Raw genomic sequence first — 22,458 nt, 5'->3', positions numbered from 1 at the left:
AGTCACGGTCTCCAGCCTTAACTAGGCCCTCTGGACTACCTGCCCTCTCTCGTAAGTTTTCTTTTCCAATTGTCACAGTTACTACTTCAAACTTCTTTCACTCTGGTTTTCTTTTTACTCCTTCAGCACATGACTCTCCTTCCTACTTCACAGGGGGCACAAACTATCAAACAGGTCCTTTGATTTTTCTCTCAAGCTAAAAACTCACTTGGATCACTGTCCATCTTCCCTTTCTTCCTCCTATTACAATGGACCAGGTGGCCCATCTCCTAAGGCTAGTCCCCCTCTGGTATTTGGAATCCTAAACCTGTCCATGTGGGGACTCTTCCTCAGCATTTAAACATAACACATTTCCTCTTACCTCAGCTCCGTATTCCCTTCTCTCTTTCACAACCAAACTCAACAAACAACAACCACCTCCAAACTAGTCTCACTACCTTCATCCCTGTACTAACAATCTATTTTTCACAGAGCAGGTCTGTTGTGGTCTCTTCCATGTTACTAAACCCCGAGGTAGTTTCTTACTCTCCAAACGTTCCCATGAGGGTACTCATGTTCCCTCATGATCAGGTCTCTGCCTACCCCTCACTCTCGTCATCTCCTTCCCCATTTCCTCTCTCACACTCTGTGCTGTAGCAGCACCGAGGTCACTGAGTTCCTCAAACAAATCATGCCTTCTCTTGCATATGTCATATCCCCCCTGAAAATTATTCCCTTACCTTTTTGCTTGGCCCTGGGTTATCTATACTTCAGGACTCAGTCTGTTACTTCCTTTAAGAATATTTTCTGGTTTCTGGGGTGCCTGGGTGGCACAGCGGTTAAGCGTCTGCCTTCGGCTCAGGGCGTGATCCCGGCGTTATGGGATCGAGCCCCACATCAGGCTCCTCCGCTATGAGCCTGCTTCTTCCTCTCCCACTCCCCCTGCTTGTGTTCCCTCTCTCGCTGGCTGTCTCTATCTCTGTCGAATAAATAAATAAAATCTTAAAAAAAAAAAAAAAGAATATTTTCTGGTTTCTTAGCCTGCACCAGGGCATCTCCTTTGTGCTCCCATAGTATTCAATACTGCTTAATTTTCTATCTTCCCCCCGGCAGGCTGTATGGACCATGAAGGTAGGAGCTATGTCTTAGTTTGTATCCTCAGTATCTCCCTACAGTCCCTGGCACATGGTAGATATGCAATTTTACTGTCAAATGTGATTGTGTAATGGATCTGAGATAAATGGAGGCTATGAAGTGGGGCACAGGAGATAAGAAAGCAAGGAAACATTCCGAGAAGAGGAGAGAGAAGCATAGGGCAGATACAGAGACTTCTCACAGTCCCAGTGATGGGAAACAGTTTGGATCAAGTAATGGAAATAGGTGGCAGCAAGGAGTTCTTTAGAGAGAAGTCCAGTATCTTTATCATGACAAGGTTCCCCACCTCCAACTGAATTAAGGCCACAGCATTGCACCCTGTGGCAAGTATCCCTACCAATGATCCCAAGTCAGCTGGGTGGATTTTTGTCAGCTTTGATAGTTGACGTCAACGGCTTCTCTGAAGAGTGTTCAGATTGGCCACTTCAACTCCATTGCCACCTATTCAATCTAGGCCACTATCTCTTCATCTGTGGGTCATATCTGGATTAATTGGTCTGTTTTTCTTCTTCAATTTATCTCTTCTAGAGATACTAGACCAATCTCCCTTAAAAACCTGGTAATACACTGTTCTAGTGCTCAAGACCTAGACTTCCTTTTCCCCCTACAGCAAACCTAAATACTGGGACCAAGCCTCTTGGCTCTTTGCTCTTGTGACCACTATCATGCCTATTCACCATATCTCCAATATGCTTTTTCCACTTCTGCAATAGATTCCATGATTGTGAATCTTGGACTCAGAGCACACCCTAAAGTTAAAAGCAACTTTTAGGGAGGCATAAAATTCAGCAGTCCAAAACTAGCAAAACAAAAACAAAAACAAAAACAAAAAACAAAAAACCCCCTCCTTTTACGTTAAAACGTTTACATAGATAGAACTTTGGCTACACCTAGACCATATTTTCCTAGTACACTGGCGATGTATCCTTCAGTATATAGTATTTAAGTCAAAATTGCCATCTACTTTTTCTTCTGATGATCTCGTTCTAGGCTTTTGCCCAGACAAAATTTGATTGCATTTATTAGTTTTTGTGCCAAAGGAGAGTAATGCATTTGCCCAAAGTCTCATAAGTTTCTGTGAGAGATACTTCTAGTGAAAAAGCAGAAATACAAGAGTTTGATTACCAAAAAAGATAAACAAAAAAGATTAACAAAAGATTAACAAGATTAACAAAAAAGGAAGGAAGGAAGGAAGGAAGGAAGGAAGGAAGGAAGGAAGGAAGGAAGGAAGGAACGAAGGAGGGAGACAGAGAGAGAGAGAAAGGAAGGAAGGAAGAGAGAAAAGTTTATCAAAATGATTACCAGATACAATGTTACATAGAAATAGCACAAAATCTCTTCGCAGAGTATACTCTAAGTTAGGGTAGTAACACATTTCCCTGGTGAAACTATGGGTTATTATCATTCCTTTTATTTTTCCATGCCGTCCAAATTTTCCACAAAAAGCATAAATTTATTTTAAAAAGCAAGAGAAAGTTTAAAATAATAATATTTCAAAAGACAAACTCCTTGGGGAATACTTGCTTATAATTAATTTTTCCACTCACAACATTTGGAAATGAATGTTAAATTCTTACAATGGTCAAGCCAAATAAGGTGAGTGGACCCCATAAATAATTAATGTAATATGGACTTTCTCAATTTACCAGAGTTCCTCTCTGTCTTCCTTTGGGCTTTGAATCTCTACTTCCAAAACTGGTAGTTTAGACACAAGATCTTTACAGATGTTTTTACTTGTAATTAAATTAGCAGCTGCAGTTTTTCTCCCTATAGCAAAATGATTAAATTGTTCAAATTCTTGTGAGAGCTTCAAGACCTGTAAAGTGAGAAGACAAATATTCTATTTTGCATACTCTAATACATAATTATGAGAAAGTACATTGCGTCCATTAAGTGCTTAAATCATTACTGACAAATAATATAAATTGACATCCTATTTGAAGTCTTCTAATTTAACTTAACATTGTACAGTTGTTATGTAATCTAATCCATTTTTACCAAAGGCATAAGGATGCATAAATCCATGGTTTTAAAGAAGGGTATTTTTGGAAAAAGGGAGAAAGTGGGAGAATGATAAAGCAAATGTGGTACCATGTTAACACCGGAGGCGTGAAGGTACATGAGAATTCTTTGTACTATTTTTGCAATTCTCCATCTAACCCTGGTCTGGCAGCCATTTTTATACTAGGGGAACACACTGGGGTCAGGACATTTTAACATTTTCTTAATTCTAAGCATGAACCTAATTTTCAGTATAGCTGAAAAAAAAAAAACCCGCTTTGATTTGAAGGTTTAAGGTTGAAGACACTTAAGTAAACTTCTGTTTGTTTTGAATTTTGGGGGTGGTGGTAAAATTCACATAACATAAAATTTACTGTCTTAACCTTATACACTTAAGCGTACCGCTCAGCGGTATTAAATACACTCACACTGTTGTGCAGCCATCACCGTCATCCATCCCCAGAACTCTTTTCATCTTGTAAAACAAACTCTATACCTAGTAAACAGTAACACCCCCTCCACCCCCCCAGTCCCTGAAACTACCATTACACTTTTTGTCTTTATGATTTCGACCACTCTAAGTACCTCACATAATTGGAATCATACAGTATTTGTGTTTTTGTGATTGGCTTATTTCACTTAGTATAATGTCCTCAAGATTCATCCACATTGTAGCACATTGCAGGATTTCCCTCCTTTTCTAAGGTTGAATAACTTTCCATTGTGTATACATACCACAATTTGCTTATCTATTCATCCATTAATAAACACTCACGTTACTTCCACATTTTAGCTATTGTGAATGCTGCTGCTATGAAAATGCGTGTGCAAATTATCTCTTCAAGACCCTGCTTTCAATTCTTTTGGGTATATACCCCAATAGTGGAATTGCTGGATCATTTGGTAGTTCTATTTTTAAGTAAACCTTTTACATTATAATATGTGCTCCAAAAATTAAGCTGTTGGGCAACTGATTTAAAGTAAAAAGAATTCACAGAGTAATCCTAAGAGCGAAGTAGTGGTTGAAGTCTACTCTGAGCTGCAGCCTGGCTTATAACCTATACTACATGGCGATTTATTCCACAATAATGAAAGAAACCACAATTTCCAAGTCATCTCTTCCTGAAAATTAATTTCCTTTTTTCTTATCCTGATAAAAGATAAAGTCAAACACTGACATTTAAATTAATTCAGTCTCACCTTTGCTTCTAATTCAGAATTCTCTCTTTGTAGCAGGTTATGGGCTACTAAAAAATAGTCTTTGTCTTCTGATGCCCGTGGAAGACTTTGAATTTCATTATAAAGGCATATAAGTTCTGACTTTGAATTTTGCAACCCCTGATTAAGAAATAAAGATATTTAGTAAAATAAAATAAGACTTTCCCCATAAAAGGTATAATACTTTTAAAAAGGTATCTTTGAAATGACTCTCACAAATTTTTTTGTTGTTTTAAATATTCCAAATTATTCTTCTGGCAGAACTGCTTTCTTAGTAATTAAAGTTTACTTAAATCAATCAATTAAACTGAGCGTTCTTAGTTTCTATCATTCACAGGTTGAAGGACTAGGTTTCTAGAGTTATTCCTACTTTCAACAAGGCTTCTAGAGAGGTAAATTCTTCAGCCACTCCTGCTTTAGTTACATTACCTGTTTTAAAATGTATCTTTTTAAAAAGTTACTTTTTACGGAACAACCATGCCTTTAATTTTGTGACAACCCCATGCAGTGGGGTTACTGAAACAGGCTCAGAGATTGTAAGTGGCCTGCCTATGATCACATAGCTAGGAAGTGGTAAAGCTGAGATTCAACTGTCTGACCGACTTCAAACTCTGTGCTAACTACAAATTATGCTGCCTTACTTAATAATGTATGTTCAGTGACTCAATCAACTCGGGTTTCCTCCAATCCTGATTTTTTTTCTATATTCATGAGAGAAAACACTTCAGTTATATGTAGATTCTTATCAAATTTCTACACTGATGACATGGAATATATAGTTTGGTTGGTGGACGACTGGGACCTGAGAATCTGTGGTGCCCTATGAAGGGAACAAGTGATATAAAATTTACTTTAGGAGAGGAGTTACTAGGTATTTTCCCAAAGCCTTGAAATCAGAAGGGGAAGAGAGTGTTGATGAGGAAGGCACTGGGCAAAAAGGAGAGAAAATAGAGAGTGGCCACCCAAAACCACCGGAAGAGGGCAAGCGGTAGTAGTTTCCTACCTCATTGCACCGAAAATTCCCGTAGGTCATCAGGATGGGATTTGGGGCATTGCACTGGCTATCACCCACCCTGCAAACTGATTAAGTGTCACTGTCCTCTAAATTGGTGATCTAGACTTCCATGGACTCACTTCCAGGTCTCTCTTCTAACTATAGGCTGATCGTCTCCCGATAGACCTTTCCAAGATGGGGGACAAGCAGTTAAAAGGAGAGACAAGTCCATGACACTATGACCTGCTACTATGACCTTTAAGCCCCTCTTTGCCTGGTGCTGGAACTCAGCTCGTGGAAAGGATACTCATCCCATTATTACTAACAGAAACACATATTCTATAGCTACAGTTTATTTTAAAATAAAAATAAATGATGACATGCAATCCTTAAAGTAGGAATGCAGACAGAGGGAAATAGCATCGTGAGTGGCAGAGTACCTCACTTTTAGCTCTCAAAGCCTTCTGGACCATATCAAAATCAGATGCCAATTGCTTTCTCCTTTCTTCTGACAACTCACTTTCAAAGATTTCAATTTTGTCTTGGCTCATTTTCAAAATCTGCAAAAAGCATTTTACGTAATTAATCTATATACAATAATCATGTTTCTTATAAATTCTGCTAATAATAATTTCCTGCCTAATCAATTATAAAGTCATCTAGGGGAGATATGAAGCCAGGAAAAGTAATTTATGGTACTATAGCTCATAAGAGACATTCTTCTCTCTGAGTCTGTTTCTCAGCTGTAAAATGGAGTGGATACTTGTTCTACATACATTATAATCATCAGAGTAGGAATGAAGTGAGATTTTGAAAGTATTCTGTTAAGCACCTACCAAATACAAACTCTTGTTAAAATCTTTCCAGATTGATAATAATAATTGCAATCATAATGAGAGCAGCTACTAGGTAGTGCTTGCCACGTGTCAGACATCATGATACGTGCTTTATGTGCCTTATCTCATTTTGCTTTCCCAGGACCCCTACGAAATTGGAACTACTATATATACTATATATACATATGTGTATATACACATACGTATATGCGTTTGTTTGTTTATTTATTTTAATTTTAATTTTTTTTTACAGAGAACAGAGGTGAGGCTCAGATATATTAGATATTTTCCCCAAGATCACATAGTCAGCCCTGGAATTCAAACCAAATTCAACTTATAAGTCCTTACTTTTAATATGTACTCTATTCAGACTTGCCAACGTATATTTTCTCTTGTTACAAAAACCTATTAGGAAATTAAATTGAGGCCAAAATGTAATTTGGTGGCTACAGACTGAGAACTGAGCCAATTCTCGTAATACTGCCATCAAGCTGCAGACCCTTGATGGTCAGAGCACACCTGTCAGGTGAGCTAACTGCTCGTTGGTATCAGCCCGCCAGGGAGCAGCGTGAAATTGATAGGTCTCTACTCGCCAACTTGGGAAACCAAGAATGATTTGTGGGAACAAAGTCTTACCGGTCTTGTTCTATTTACAACAGGGGAAAACTGAGCCCGTTACCTAACTTAGACTCAGTTTCGTCATCAGAAAAATGGGGATAATGATGCCTACACACATGTGGGCGCCTCACTTGCAGCAAATACTCTGTAAATGGCAGTTCGTTATTGGGTTGTTCTGAATTTTCATTTACTCAGTTGTGAGGCAGTACCTTTAAACCATCCTTACAATTTCGACACACTAGTTTATCCAAAATACATTTTCAGTGGGCTCCTTCCTAACGGACTACTCCTGGGAAGGCTTTCTGTAACCACTGATCACAGTCACAGGATATAGATTTACCATTCCTGGGGGTGTATTTTCTCCCTTTGCCCATAGTCAGCCATTCTTTTTTTTTTAAAGATTTTATTTATTTATTTGACAGAGATAGAGACAGCCAGCGAGAGAGGGAACACAAGCAGGGGGAGTGGGAGAGGAAGAAGCAGGCTCCTAGCAGAAGAGCCCATAGTCAGCCATTCTTAAGCATGCTTACGGAGTCTGCCTCACCTGTGTCAGCAGCTGTCACTGAAAATGACCTTTTAATTTCTTACCTCATTCAAATCTTGTACTTGCATCATCTCTTGACTTTCCATACAGGTTTCTCTGCTGTCTTTCTATATTACTGATAACTCAGGCTCTAAGAGGGAAATCTTAATCCAAATAAATCATCAGTTAAAATACGTACATACCTGTGTTATTCTAAAAAATACTGAAAAAATAAGCTATAGTTCTTAAGCATCCTTCCCTGAAGCTACACCTTGAAAACTTTCCACACCAACAAGTTTCACCTCTTGTCTGGTTTTGGATCCTTTGGAGAGTTGCTTCGTTAAGGGACTGAGCCCTCGCTGCTGTTTGGCAGCTGAACCGAAGGAACCAAGTATTAGAAAAATACACTACAGGGTCCTCATTGTCCTCATTTAAGCTGCTAATGTGTCTTTTTTTTTTTTTCACTTTTGAAAAGTAACCTTTTATTGTAGTTTGGCCCAGTAACACAACTATATGTAAAAGAAACTTCTGAGTATTTAAATGTGATTTAGAAATAGAAGACACCAACACTGATATTACTTTTATTCAGAATTAGGTTTCAACAGAAACTTCAATTAAGTTTTTAGTTTAGTTCAGAGACAAAAACATTCATTTACTTAAGCTGAAGAGGAAAGGGTTGGTCTACCAAGGAGTTTGACCTAATTAAATTTGGAGAAAAGCATTCTGGGGCTTTGCTTGTTCTTCTGGATTCATAGTTTACTGCCAGATATGTATTAATTTAACCAAGAGGTTTTTCAAAAATTAATTTATTAGTTTAGTAAAGTCGATGATCAATAATTTACCTTTCTTGTATTTCACATTCATAAAATAGGAAGAGATGGACTGGAAAGGACGGGACAAGCAACTGGAAAAACGGATGCTGAAACCCCAGTGTAACTTTCACAAATCGTCCTGCCCGGGGTATAGAAAAAAGACCTGGTTAAGAATCAGGTCGACTTCCTAGCAGCGCTGCACAAGGATATAGGAAACGGTATATTTTTTCCCTCAGAGCAGCTTCTCCCCTTCACCAGCCCCCCTTTGCCCCGATGAATGTTTCTGCACGTCCACACATGGCATGCTGATGCACTCAGTACCCAAGGCAAGAATCTCCTTGGCTCCACCCTATACCACCTGAGACGCCTCAGTGCAAAGTGTGAGAAACATTTCAACTCTTAAAAATGAAAACGCCCATTTCCTTTGTGTTTTCCTTCGTGTTTCTTAGTATAAGAATATCATATATTGGGCACCCTTGAGAGCTTTTTCTATATCTTCACTTAATAAACTTCTTTCCCTTTACTCAAAAAAAAAAAAAAAGGATGTCATGTCTTTTAATGTTATAACTTTTAGAAGATAGCTTTTCAAAAGAATATATATTTGAAGTTTAACATAAGTTGTGGCATACAAAAAATGGTTATGCATTTAGGCGAAGTATGCCCTTTGTGTACTTCATGGTGACCAAAGTTTAAAGCACAGAAACACAGCAGAGGGGCAGCAAATACTGTAAGAAATGAGCAGTGATAGACAGAGATCTGGGTAGCTCATGGGAACCCACCTCACCTGTCAGGCAGCAGTAAGCGAAGGGAAGCACTACCAGACTTGATAGGGAATTGCCTCATTGGCGTGGGGTAGCCACCAACGACTCTGGAGAAAGGTGTAACAGCTCAGAATCTTGCACTTCCAGTGTTCTACCGCCCCCAAGGTGGGGGTCGTCTAATGCTCCGAAGCAGACTGTCCCTCCTGGGCACAGTATGACAAGTGCTACTGCCATCCCCACCACGTGCCTGCACATTGCTGTGCCCTCTCACAGACACAGTCCATGGGGTGGAAGGAGCAGGCACTGGGGAGGACGGAACGTGCCCAGTCATCACCTCCAGGTGGACATGATTTATGTGCTCAGTGGGAAGCATGTTATAACCCCCATGAGTTATAATCAATCCCCATATAAACCCCTCCATAAATCCTCATAAGAGTTGACATGATGTGTTGTGATGAGCACTGGGTGTTACACGTAACTAATGAATTCTTGAACACTACATCAAAAACTAATGATGTGCTATATGGTGGCTAACTGAACATAAAAAAAAGAGTTGATATGATGTACATGATCAGCTCTAAGTCCAGACAAACCGGAACAACTCCTAGCTCTGCCTCTCACTTTGTTCAAGTCTCTTTAAGTTCTCTCAACTATGAAATGGGAATATCCCTACTGACCTTGGGGAGGGCTGTTACAGGGATTACTTGAGATTATGAAAACAGATCATGGCATATGAGAGATGCTCAATATATTGTGGCTATTATCATTCCTAATTTAATTTATTTACTTGACACACAGAGAGAGAGAGAGAGAGAGAGAGAGCACAAGCAGGGGGAGTGGCAGGCCAAGGGAGTTGAGCAGAGAGTCCCATGTGGGACTCCATCCCAGGACTCTGGGATCATGACCTGAGCCGAAGGCAGATGTTGAACTGACTGAGCCACCCAGGTGCCCCGGCTATTATCATCCCTATCAGATACCTAGCATTTCTTCTTTATAAGCATTTTCTCTGAGAATATGCATATAGCAGCATTAAGCTGGTCTAATTAATGGTAAATCTGTCTGCATATAGAAATGGGTAAGGAATACAGGTCATTATCTTGAGGAGCCTGCATGATGTAAGGGATTGGTTTTCTAAATTATTTGTCCTTTTAAAGTCATCCCCTCCCATTTATTTTCAAAAGAATTCTTATGGGGAAACTGTCTACAGGGTGCCCAGCAATGGAGGCTTCCCTGGTTGATGTGGAGGCAGAAGACCTAGAGCTCTGCATCTGTGGAATATCAAGGATCCTTGAAACACAGTTTGAAAATCACAGTGGCAAAAACGGGTTTTGTAGTCAGCTGAAATTTGAAATCTTCACATTTATGAATTTGTGATCTTGGTTTCCTCACCTATGCAGCAGGGTGAACGATACCTATCTCCCAGAATTTTCTCTTAACATTAAATGAGTTATATCAAACCCACAGCAGAGTCATTACAAGATCGTAGGCACTGAAATCTTAGTTTCCATTCTCTTACTTTCTTTTTGTAGGGAACAGAAAGTAAAGTAGTAAGAGACCAGGAATGATGGCATGAGGCACCCACACACTCACTTAAAAGCTGACGATCCATGCCAAGGGGAGCATGGCCCTGCATCAAGATCTGAAACCCCTAACCTACTGATTACAGCACTCAGTTCACTCAATTCCACAGCTGAGAATGATCCTTTAGTTAATACTTAGCGATATCACCATTGCCTGGCTGCTAAACTTAATCAAGAAAGCTTGAATCTTTTTCTTCATGGAAGATCAAGAGAGAACTTTGATGGCAAAAATCTACTTAGTATTATTTTAGAAATCTGCACGTATTTCAAATCTTGATGACAAGGTAAAGAAAACTGGTTTTTATCACAGCCTAGAGGATTGAGATTAGACAAATAAAAAAAAACTTCTGGTATTGAAAATTAAACATGAGAGGGAAATGTATGATCTTCTTTTCTAAACATGTTTTAAAATATGACATATGCTCATTTATTCAGAATGTCATATATGACATCTATCATAGAGGGATGTGGATTAACAAGTTACTCTACAAGGATCTTTTCTACTTTCAAGAATTCTGTGATACAGAGGGCCACATGGCAGTGCACCACTGCTAGGTATCTCTCCCTTCAGGAAAGAACTTGGCACACTCTTCCCAGGCAGCCTCCAATGAACAACTGAGCATGGTGGACTGGTCATTTCTGGTTAATGTGGAATTCCTTCATAGGTTATCACTGTGCCAAAGCCCTGTTGGTCTGAATGACACTTCTCAGACTACACCACAGTTGGAGGCTCTTCCTTTCCTTTTTTTTTTTTTTTTTTTAAGATTTTGTTTATTTATTTGACAGAGGGAAAGGCAGTGAGAGAGGGAAAACAAGCAGGGGGAGTGGCAGAGGGAGAAGAAGGCTTCCCGCTGAGCAGGGAGCCCAATGCAGGGCTCGATCACAGAATGCTGGGATCATGACCTGAGCCGAACACAGACGCTTAACGACCGAGCCACTCAGGCACCCCAAGGCTCTTCCTTTCCAATCTTCCTTCCTTCTTCCTCTTTAGCAGATAACAGACCTGCATCATAATCTAGCCCATGGCTTCCCTTCCCTTGATCCTTCTAAGGTACCACCCCCAATAACTCTCCTGCAATTCTAGGTTTGTCTTGGTGCCTGCTTCCCAGATCAGCCTCCTCCCAGTGGATACATGGGTGACAGAACAAGGAATGGTGACCATCAAAGACAAAAGGAAACAATCATTTGTTTAAAGACATGAATATAAACATCCAAGAAGCTCACTGAACTGCAAGAAGAATGAAATCAAAGAGACCCACACTGAGACACATTATAATCCAGCCAATGAAAGCCAAAGACAAAGAGATAATCTTGAATGCAGCAAGAGAGAAGTGACTTGTCACTTAAAGGAGATCCTCAGTAAGATTATCAGCTGATTTCTCATCAGAAACTTTGGAGGCCAAAAGGCAGTGGGCTGATATATTCGAAATGTTACAAGAAAAAAACCGTCAGCCAAGAATTCTACCTCCAGCAAAACTGTCCTTTCAAGAGTGAGGATGAAACTGAGACATTCACTGATAAACAAAAGCCAAGGGAGCTTGTTACTACTAGACCTGCCCTGTGAGAAATCCTAAAAGGAGTCCTGCAGGTTGGAATGAAAAGATACCAGAGAGGGGCACCTGGGTGGCTCAATCGTTAAGCGTCTGCCTTTGGCTCAGGGCGTGGTCCTGGAGCCCTGGGATCAAGCCCCACAACAGGCTCCTCCGCTATGAGCCTGCTTCTTCCTCTCCCACTCTCCCTGCTTGTGTTCCCTGTCTCACTGGCTGTCTCTCTCTCTCTGTCAAATAAATAAATAAAATCTTAAAAAAAAAAAAAAAGAAAAGACACCAGAGAGTAACTCAAAGCCATATGAAGAGATAAATCTCTCAGTAAAGGTAACTACATGGGCAATGGTAAAAGCTAGTGTTATGGTAACAATGGTTTAAAACTCCAACTTTGGTTCTCTACACGACTTAAGAGATTGATATATTGCTTTAAAAATTATTATTAGCCTAAAACCTAGTATTATTGGAACTTCATTCTAATTCTATAATTTGGTTTCTATATAATTTAAGAGATGAATACATTTTAAAAAGCAATTATTAATTCATGTTTTTGGATAAATAATATATAAAGATATAATTTTGTGATGTCAATTACTGAGAACAGAGCTGTAAATGAGCAGAGTTTTTGCATATTATTGAAGTAAAGCTGGCATAAATTCAAATTAAAGTATTATAACTTGAGCATGTTAAATGTAATCACTATGGTAACTGCAAGGAACATAGTTATGGAATATATTCAAAGGGAATGAAAAGGAATTAAAATGTCTTATTACCAAAAAAATCAACTACATACAAGAGTGATACTTGAGCAGGAAATGAGGGAGACAAAAAGCTACAAGGTACATAGAAACAAATGGCAAAATGACAGAAGTTCTACTCTAATAATTACTTTAAATGTAAGGTACTTAATCTCTCTGATCAAAAGACAGACATTGGCATCATGGATAAAAACAAAACATGATCCAACTATATACTGTCCACAGAAGATTCACTTTAGACCCAAAGACACAAAGAAGGTTCAAGCAAAAGGATGCAAATAGTAAACAAAAGAGGGCGGGGGTGGTTAAATTAATATCAGACAAAATGACTTTAAATCAAAAATGATTACAAGAGACAAAGAAGGGCATTATATATTAATAAAAGTTTCAATACAGTGATAATATATAATAGTACCTAATCACCAACCAAAATATATAAGGCAAAAATTGGCCAAATTGAAAGAAGACCTAGACATTTCTACAATAAGAGTTGGAGACTTCAATATCCCACTTTCAATAATGGATATAACAGTCAGATATAAGATAAGTAAGGAAATAGAGGACTCGAACAACACAATAAAGCAACAATATCTAACAGACATATATAGGACACTCTACTCAATGACAACAAAATACTCACTCTTACCAAGAGCACACAGGACATTCTCCAGGACAGACCGTATTTTAGGCCACAGACTAAGTCTTAATAGATTTTAAAAGACAGATATCATACAAAGTATCTTCTCCAACCACAGTAGGATGGAGACAGATATTAATAACAAAGGAAAACTGGAAATTTCATATATATGTGGAAATTAAACAACATACTCTTAAACATCCAATGGATCAAAGAATAAGTCACAAGAGAGATTAGGAAATATCTAGAGATGAATGAAAATGAAACATGAGACTACAACATATCAAAACTTATGGGATGTAATGAAAGATGTGCTAAGGGGGAAATTTATAGCTATAAATACTTACATTAAAGAATGAGAAAGATCTGAAATAAACAACTTTATAATTTAAAGAAGTATTAAAAAACAGTAACTAAATCTAAATACAGCAGAAAGAAATAATAAAAGAGCACAGATAAAATATAGAAAAACAGTATAGAAAATCAGTGAAACTAGAAATTGGTTCTTTGAAAAGATCAACAAAATTGACAAACCTTTAGCTAGAATGACTAAGAGAAAAAGAAAAGACTCAAATTACTAACATAAAAGTTGAGAGTACATTCCTATGGATTTTACAGATAAAAAAGCATAGAAGAAAGTACTTTGAACAATTGTATACCAATAAACTGGATAACCTACATGAAATGGACAAATTCCTAGAAACACAAAACCAAGAAAGACCAGGGACACCTTGGTGGCTCAATCAGTTAAGCGTCTGCCTTCAGCTCAGGTCATGATCCCAGGGTCCTGGGAGGATCAAATCCCACATCAGGCTCCTTGTTCAGCGGGGAGCCTGCTTCTCCCTCTGCCTGCTGCTCCCCCTGCTTGTGCTCTCTCTTTCTCTCTGGCACGTAAATAAATAAAATCTTAAAAAAAAAAAAAAACCAACAAAGACTGAATCATGAAGAAACAGAAAATTTGAATAGACCTATAACTAGTAGGATACTGAATCAATAACCAAAAAGCTTGGGTATAAAGAAAAGCCCAGGCCTGATGGCTTCGCTAGTAATTTCTACCAAACATTCAAAAAAGAAATAACACCAACGCTTCTCAAACTTTTCCCAAAACGTGAAAGGGAAGAAACACTTTTTAACTCATCCTGTGAGGCCAGCTTACCCTGACATGAAAGTCAGACAAGGATACAAAAAGGAAGAAAAAACCACAGACCAGTATCCCTTATGAGCACCGATGCAAAAATTTTCAACGAAATATTATCAAACTGAATTTAACACCATATTAGAAGGGTTATACACCATGACCAAGTGAAATTTATTCCTGAAATTTAAGTATGGTTCAACATACAGAAATTGATCAATGTAATAGACCATATTAAAAGTATGAGGGAACATTGACCTGATCACCTCAACTGATGCAGAATATGCATTTGACAGAATCCAACACCCTTTCATGATTAAAAAAAAAACATGAAATAAACCAGGAATAGAAGAAAACTACCTCAACATAATAAGAGATTTATAAGAAACCCACAGTGAACATCATATTCAATGGTCAAGGATTGAAAGCTTTTCCTATAAGATTAGGAACAAAGCTTTCACCACTTCTCTTCAACATAGTATAGGAAATTCTAGTCAAAGCAATTAAGCAAGAAAAAAAAAAAGACATCCATATTAGAAAGGAAGAAGTAAAATTATCTCTATTTGAAGATGATATTATATGTAGAAAACCAAGATTCTATAAACGGTTAGACATAATAAATGAATTTGCCAAGTAACAAGATACAAAATCAACACACAAAACTCAGTCACACTTCTACACACTAATGACAAGCAATCTGAAAAGGAAATTACAAAAATAGTTCCATTTATAGTAGCATCAAAAAGAATAAAATAGTTAGGAATTAACATAATCAAAGAGGTGAAAGGCTTGTACAATTAAAACTACAAAACATTGCTAAAAAAAATTAAAGAAAACAAACAGAAACACATTCCATGTTCATGAATTGGAAGACTTAACATTGTTAATATGTCAATACTACCCAAAATGATCTACAGATTCAATGCAATCCCTATCAAAATCCCAATAACATTTTTTGCAGAAATAGAAAAACGCAACCTAAAACTCATTTGGAATCTCAAGGGATGGTGAACAGCTAAAACTACCTTGGAAAAGAACAAAGCTTCAGGACTCATACTTCCTGATTTTAAAGTTTACTACAAAGCCACAGTAGTCAAAGCAGTATGGTAAGGCATAAACACAGACATGTAGACCAACAGAAGAGAATGCAGAGCCCAAAAATAAACCTTCATGTATATGGTCAAATGACTTTTGACAAGTGTGCCAAGACCATTCAATGGGAAAAGGCCAGTCTTTTCAACAAATGATGTTGGAATAACTGGATATCTATATGTAAAAGAATGAAGTTTACTGTAACAGCATATATAAAGATTAACTCAAAATGGATCAAAGATTTAAAGGTAAGATCTAAAACTATAAAACTCACAGAAGAAAACATGGGAAAAGCTTTACAACATGGGATTTGGCAATGATTTCTTGGATATGACATCAAAGGCACAGGCAATAAAACAAAAAATGGACAAACTGGATTTCATGAAATTTAGAATGTTTTGTGCATCAATACAGTGAAAAGGAAACCTACGGAATGGAAAAATATTTGCAAGTTATATATCTGATAAGGGATTCATATAATCAGAATACGTAAAGAGCTCCTAACACTCAACAACATAAAAACAACCTGGTTTAAAAACAGGCAAAGGACTTGAATAGATATTTCTCCAGTGACGACATATGAAAGGTCAATAAGCACATGAAAAGATGTTTAACATCATTAATTACTACGTAAATGCAACTCAAACCACAGTAAGAAACCGCCCTGCATCCATGAGGATAGCTAGCACCAAAAACAGAAAATAACAAGTGTGGATGATGATGATTTGGAGAAACTGAACCCTTGCCCACGGTTAGTGAGAATGTAAAACGGTGCAGTCACTGTGGGAAATGATGTGGTGGTTCCTCAATAAAATGAAAGAGAATTATCATATAATCCAACAGTTTCACATCTACGTAGAAGCCCAAAAGAATTGAAAGCAGGGACTTGAGCAGATATTTGCACACTCGTGTTCATAGCAGTGTTATCCACAACAGCCAAAAGGTTGAAGCAACCCAAGTATCCCTTGATGGATCAATAGATAAACAGAATGTGGAATATACAACAGGATATTATTCAGCCTTGAATAGGAAGGAAATTCTGACCTATGCTGCAACACGGATGAAACTCGAAGACATTGTGCTAATTGAAATGTGAGTCACAAAGGGACAAATAGTGTATGAGTCCTCTCTTATGAGGTACCTAGAATAGCCAAAATCATAGAGGCAGAAAGTAGAATGGTGGTTGCCAGGGGCTGGAGGAAAGGCAGAAAGGGGGGTTGCTGCTTAATGAATATACAGTTTCAGTTTTACAAGATGAAGGGAGTTCTGGAGGCAGATGTCAGTAATGGCTGCACAACAGTGTGAATGTGCTACTATCACTGAACTGTACACTTAAAAATAGTTAATTAACATAAGAGGCGCCTGGGTGGCTCAGTGGGTTGGGTGTCTGACTCTTGATTTCGGCTCCAGGTCATGATATTGGGTCATGATCTCACGTCATATGAGATCGAGCCCCACCTTGGGCTCCGCACTCAGTGTGGCGTCTGCTTCTCTCCCTCGGTCCCTCCCCCATTTGCATTCTCTCTCTCTCTCTCTCTAAATAAATAAATCTTAAAAAGAAATAGTTAACATGATAAACTTTCTGTTATGTGCATTTTACCGCAGTAAACGAATTTTTTTGAAAAAAATAGGTAAAACAAAGACTTTTGCAGACAAACAAAACGAGAAAGTTTATCACTAGTAGGTCTGCACTAGAAGACAAGTTGACTCATGTTCTTTAGGCTAAAGAAGTATGATACCAGATGGAAGCTTGGATCTCTGCACAGTAACGATGAGCTCTAGAATGTGTGGCTAAATGTGAAAGACTTTTGTTCTCCCTTTAAGAGGTAACAGGCTAAAGCAGAAATAATAACAAGGTATTACAGGGTTTAGAACAAGAAGTGTTGTCCTCTTCATTAACAGTCCATTCAATTGATCTCTTTCCTCTCACATTTTCCCACAAGCATCAAGGCTAAAGCGTACCTTACACAGTTTGGAAATCAGCACAGTTCAACAACCAAGTCCGCCCCTTAGAGGTTCTACTTTCCACCCAACGGTAAAACAGCCATGTTCTCTGCTACTTCATAACAAGGATCATCTCTTCTCCAGAGTGAAACAGCATGTTTGCTCCCTGAGGCCTCACCAGAAGCACCCTTGACGTTCACATTTCTAGCAACACACTGGTCATGGCAATCTATGTGTTCTCTGAGAGCACAGAAGCTTCCCTGTAGCTCTCACTTCTTTCTGAGCTCCCACCAGAGTCACCTTAATTTAAGTTCAGATTTATACCAACAGTCCCTTCAGGGCAGTTTAGGCTTTTTCTATCTAGCACCTCAAAGTTATTCCAGCCTCTACGTGTAATGCGATGACGAAGCCCCTTCTTCAGTTTTAGGTATTTGTTATAGAAGTCCCTCACTTTCTGGAACCAAATGTCCACGAGTTTCCTGGGGCCGCCATAACAAAGTACCACAGATTAGGTGGCTCAAAACAACAAGAATGTATTCCTCATAGCTCTGGAGGCTAGAAGTCTGAAATCAAGCTATCAGCCAAGTCACGTTCCCTTTGAGATGCTGGGTAGAATCTTTCCTTGCCTCTCCTAGCTTCTGGTGGTGGCTGTCAATCCTCGGCATTTCTTGGCTTGCAGCTGCATCACTCCAACCTCTGCCTCTGTCGTCACATGGCACTCCCTGTGCACCTCTGTCTTCACACAGCATTTCCTCTTCTTATAGGTACACCAGTCATATTGGGGTAGGGCCCAGCCTAATGATCTCATCTTAACTTGAATGCAACTGTAAAGACCCTGTTTCCAAGTGAGGTCATATTCACAGGAACCGGGGGTTAGGATTTCAACACATTTCGGGGGAGGCACAATTCAGTCTATGACACAGACTAGTAAATAGAATATATAAGGAGCTCTTGCAATAAAAAGACAAATAACTCCATTAAAAATTGGCAAAGGATATAAATAGACATTTTCTAAAGAAGATAGGCAAATAGCCAATAAGAGTAAGAAAAGATGCTTAATATCACTCTGGAAATGCAAATCAAAATTACATTAAGATACTACTTCACATCCACTAGGATGGCTATAATAAAAAAGACAGAATATAACAAATACTGGTGAAGGTGTGGGGAAACTGGAATTCTCATAGACTGCTGATGAGAATGTTATATGGGGCAGCTGCTTTGGAAAACAGCCTGGCATTTTCAAAAGGTTAAACATAGAGTTAACATATGACCTAGCAATTCCACTCCTACACACATACCCAAGAGAAATGAAAACATGTCCACACAAAAAATTTATATATGTATGTTCATAGCAACATTATTCATAATAGCCAAGAAGTAGAAACTATGAAATGTCCATCAACTGGTGAATGGACAAACAAAATGTGGTGGAATCCATGCAATGAAATATTATTCAGCCATAAAAAGAGATAAAGTACTGATTCATGCTACAATACGCTTCAGTCTTGACAATATTATGCCAGATGTGGAAAGACCACACACTGTATGATTCAATTAGAGACAAAAAGTAAATTAGTGGTTGCCAAGAGGCTGGAAGTTAAGGGAATGGAGATTGACTACTAATGGGTATGGGGTTTTTTGGGGGAAGATAACAATGTTCTGAAATTAGATAGTGGTGATAATTGTGTAACTTTGTGAATATACTAAAAACCACTGAACTGTATACTTTAAAAGGTGAATTTTATGATACGTAAATTATACTTCAATTTTTTAAAAGAATAAATGTAATTACACATAGGTAAAAATTGTGTGCTGAAAACTACAAAACATTGCTGAGACAAATTAAAGATCCAAATAAACAAAGATATTGATCATGTTAACAACTTGGCAGACTCAATATTATTAAAATATAAATTCTCCCTCAGTTGATCTGAAGATTCAGTGCAATCCCAATGAAAATCCTAGCAGGCATTTTTGTGAAAATTGACAGGCTGGTTCTAAAATGTATATGGAAGGATGCCTGGGTGACTCAGTTAAGTATCTGCCTTTGGCTCAGGTCATGATCCCAGGGTCCCCTCTCTCACTCTTTCTCATATAAATCAATAAAATCTTTTTAAAAAATGTATATGAATGCAAAGGATCTAGAACAGTCCAAAAGTCTTTGAAAAAGAAAAAGTTGGAAAGGTTTTCTTTCTGATTTCAATACTTACAATAAAACAACAGCATGGTATTATCCTATGAACAAATGTGTAGATTAATGGAGCAGAATAGAGTCCAGAAATTGAGCTGCATAACTGATTTTTGATAAAGGTGCCAAAGTAATTAAATAAGGAGATAATTCTCTTTCCAATAAATCATTCTAGAATAACTGGATATACATTTGGAAATAAATGAACCTCAAACCTCGCCTCACACCACAAAAATTATCTCCAATGGATCATAACCCTAAATGTAGAAGCTTAAACTCTAAAATCTTTAGAAGAAAAGAGAGGGCAAGAATTTTGTGTCCTTGCTGTAGACAAAGATTTCTTAGATGGCTTGTATGTCCTATAATAAAATGATAAAAGAAAACTTTGATTAATTGTGTTCCATCAAAATTTTAAAACAACTACTCTTCATAAAACACTGGTTTAAAAAATGAAAAGACAAGTCATAGACTGAGAAAAAATATTTAAAATACATATATCTAATGAAGGACTGGTATCCAACATATATAAAGAATTCCTACAACTTAATATACATATAACTCAATTAAAAGCGAGCAAAATACTTAAACAGAGGTTTCATAAAGGAACATATACTAATGGCCAATAGGCACATCAAAACATACTCATTGTCATTAGACACTCTTAAAAGTCAAATTAGAACCACAGTGAGGGGCGCCTTGGTGGCTCAGTCGGTATGTGTCCGACTCTTGAATTCAGCTCAGGTTATGATCTCAGGGTCATGAGACGGAGCCCCATGTCTGGCTCCATGCTCAATGCAGAGTCTGCTTCAGATTCTCTCTCCCTCTCCTTCCCCCTTTGCCCCTCTCCCCACTCACACTCTCTGTCTCTAAAATAAATAATACCTTAAAAAATGATAAAACCACAATGAGATACAACTACATTTCCACTAGAATATCCAGAATTTAAAAGACTGACAATAACGATGTTGATGAAGATGAGAGGCAAATGAAACTTCCATTCTGTTGCTGGTAGGGATGTAAAATAGCACTGCTACTGTGGAAAGCAGTCTGGCAGTTTTTTTATAAGGTGAAACGTGCACTTACTCTATGACTTGATAATTTCACTACTAGGTATTTATTCAAGAATTAAAACAAACAGGTATAAGGATATTAGTGGCAGCCTTATTTATAACCGTCAAAACCTAAAAACATTCTGAATGTCTATCAGCCAGCGGGTGGATCAACAATTAATGTATATCCAGATACAGGGAGGTTACTAAGCAATATCAAAAATGGACTACTGACACAAGCAGCAATATGGATAAATCCCAAAAGCATCATTATAAGTGAAGAAGCCAAAAACAAAAGAGTATATACTAGATGATTCTATTTATTTGAAATTCTGGAAAAGGTATGGTAATAGAAAGTGGCGGAGTGGGGACAAGGGGTGGGAGGTGGGGTTGATGGCAAAAGGGGAGGGAACTTTATGGGTTCATGAAAAATGTTTTCTTTCTTGATTGCAGTGGTTGGTTGTGGTTATAGGTGTATGTACCTGTCAAAACTCACTGAACTCAACTCTTAAAATATGTATGTTTCTATTGTATTAAACATTTCAATGAAGCTAATTTTATAAAAGAAATGCAAATAACTTATAAACATATGAAAATTCCCAATTTCACTATAAATAGATAATGCACATTAAAACTACACTTAGATACTCATTCTCAGCTATCATATAGCAAAAACACAAAAGCTTGACAATATACTCGGTGAATTCTTTAAGAAACTGGTTTTTACATGCGTGTGGAAGGAGAGGAAAGTGGTACAATCTCTCTGAGGAGTATCTGGCAATATCTACCCAAATTACAGATCCATTTCTGTGACTCTATCCTACAGAAACACCCATATGTGTGTGCAAAAGACTAGAAACAACCCAAGTGTCCATCAAAAGGAGACTAGTTAAACAAATTATAGTACACCCACACGATAGAAAGCTAGACTGCTCTAAAGAATGAGGAAGACACGGGATGCCTGGGTGACTCAGTCGATTGTCTGCCTTTGGCTCAGGTCATGATTCCAGGGTGGTCCTGGGATTGAGTCCCACATCGGGCTCCTTGTTCAGCAGGGAGCCTGCTTCTCCCTCTGCCTGCTGCTCCCCTTGCTTGTGCTCTCTCTCTCTCTGACAAATAAATAAATAAAATCTTAAAAAAAAAAAAGAATGAGGAAGACTTTTTTGTATGATATGGAAGGATCTCTAAGAGCATTTTAGTAAAAAGAAAAAGAAACCAGGAAAGGAGGAAATCTGAAAAAATATTAAAATTTTTTATATTTGAACAAACAAATCCTAGAAGGATAAATAAGAAACTTACTTATTTATGTTACTAAACATCAACTTGCCTTTTTTTAAGATTTCTTCCTTCTTTCCTTCCTTCCTTCTTTCTTTCCTTCCTTCCTTCCTCCCTCTCTCTCTCTCTTTCTCTCTCTCTTTCTTTTACAGAGAGAGAGAGCACAAGCAGGGGGAGCGGCAGGCAGAGGTAGAGGGAGAAGCAGGCAGCCCAATGCAGGGCTCGATCCCAGGACCCTGGGATCATGACCTGAGCCGAAGGCAGATACTTAACAGACTGAGCCAACCAGGTGCCCCTCAGCTTGCTTTTAATTAGAGCACTCTGAGTTATTTTTTTTTTTGAAGATTTATTTATTT

At 38.1% G+C, this 22,458-nt stretch overlaps 1 protein-coding gene across 1 annotated transcript in view; it reads right to left on the bottom strand.

Moving 5' to 3' along the window:
• Positions 1–22,458, bottom strand: part of CCDC30 (coiled-coil domain containing 30) — a 104,546-nt gene that overhangs the window by 55,677 nt on the left and 26,411 nt on the right. Inside the window, 3 exon segments of the mRNA XM_087865786.1 lie at positions 2,781–2,950; positions 4,336–4,473; positions 5,788–5,907. Of these exon segments, the coding sequence (XP_087721912.1) occupies positions 2,781–2,950; positions 4,336–4,473; positions 5,788–5,907 (428 nt within the window).

This window comes from Ursus americanus, chromosome 12 (assembly GCF_024610735.1).
Source record: "Ursus americanus isolate L20-20 chromosome 12, mUrsAme1.1.p, whole genome shotgun sequence".
Classification (NCBI taxonomy): Eukaryota; Metazoa; Chordata; class Mammalia; order Carnivora; family Ursidae; genus Ursus; species Ursus americanus.
Note: the sequence above shows the minus strand (reverse complement) of the source record. Positions and strands in the feature narration are given on the sequence as shown.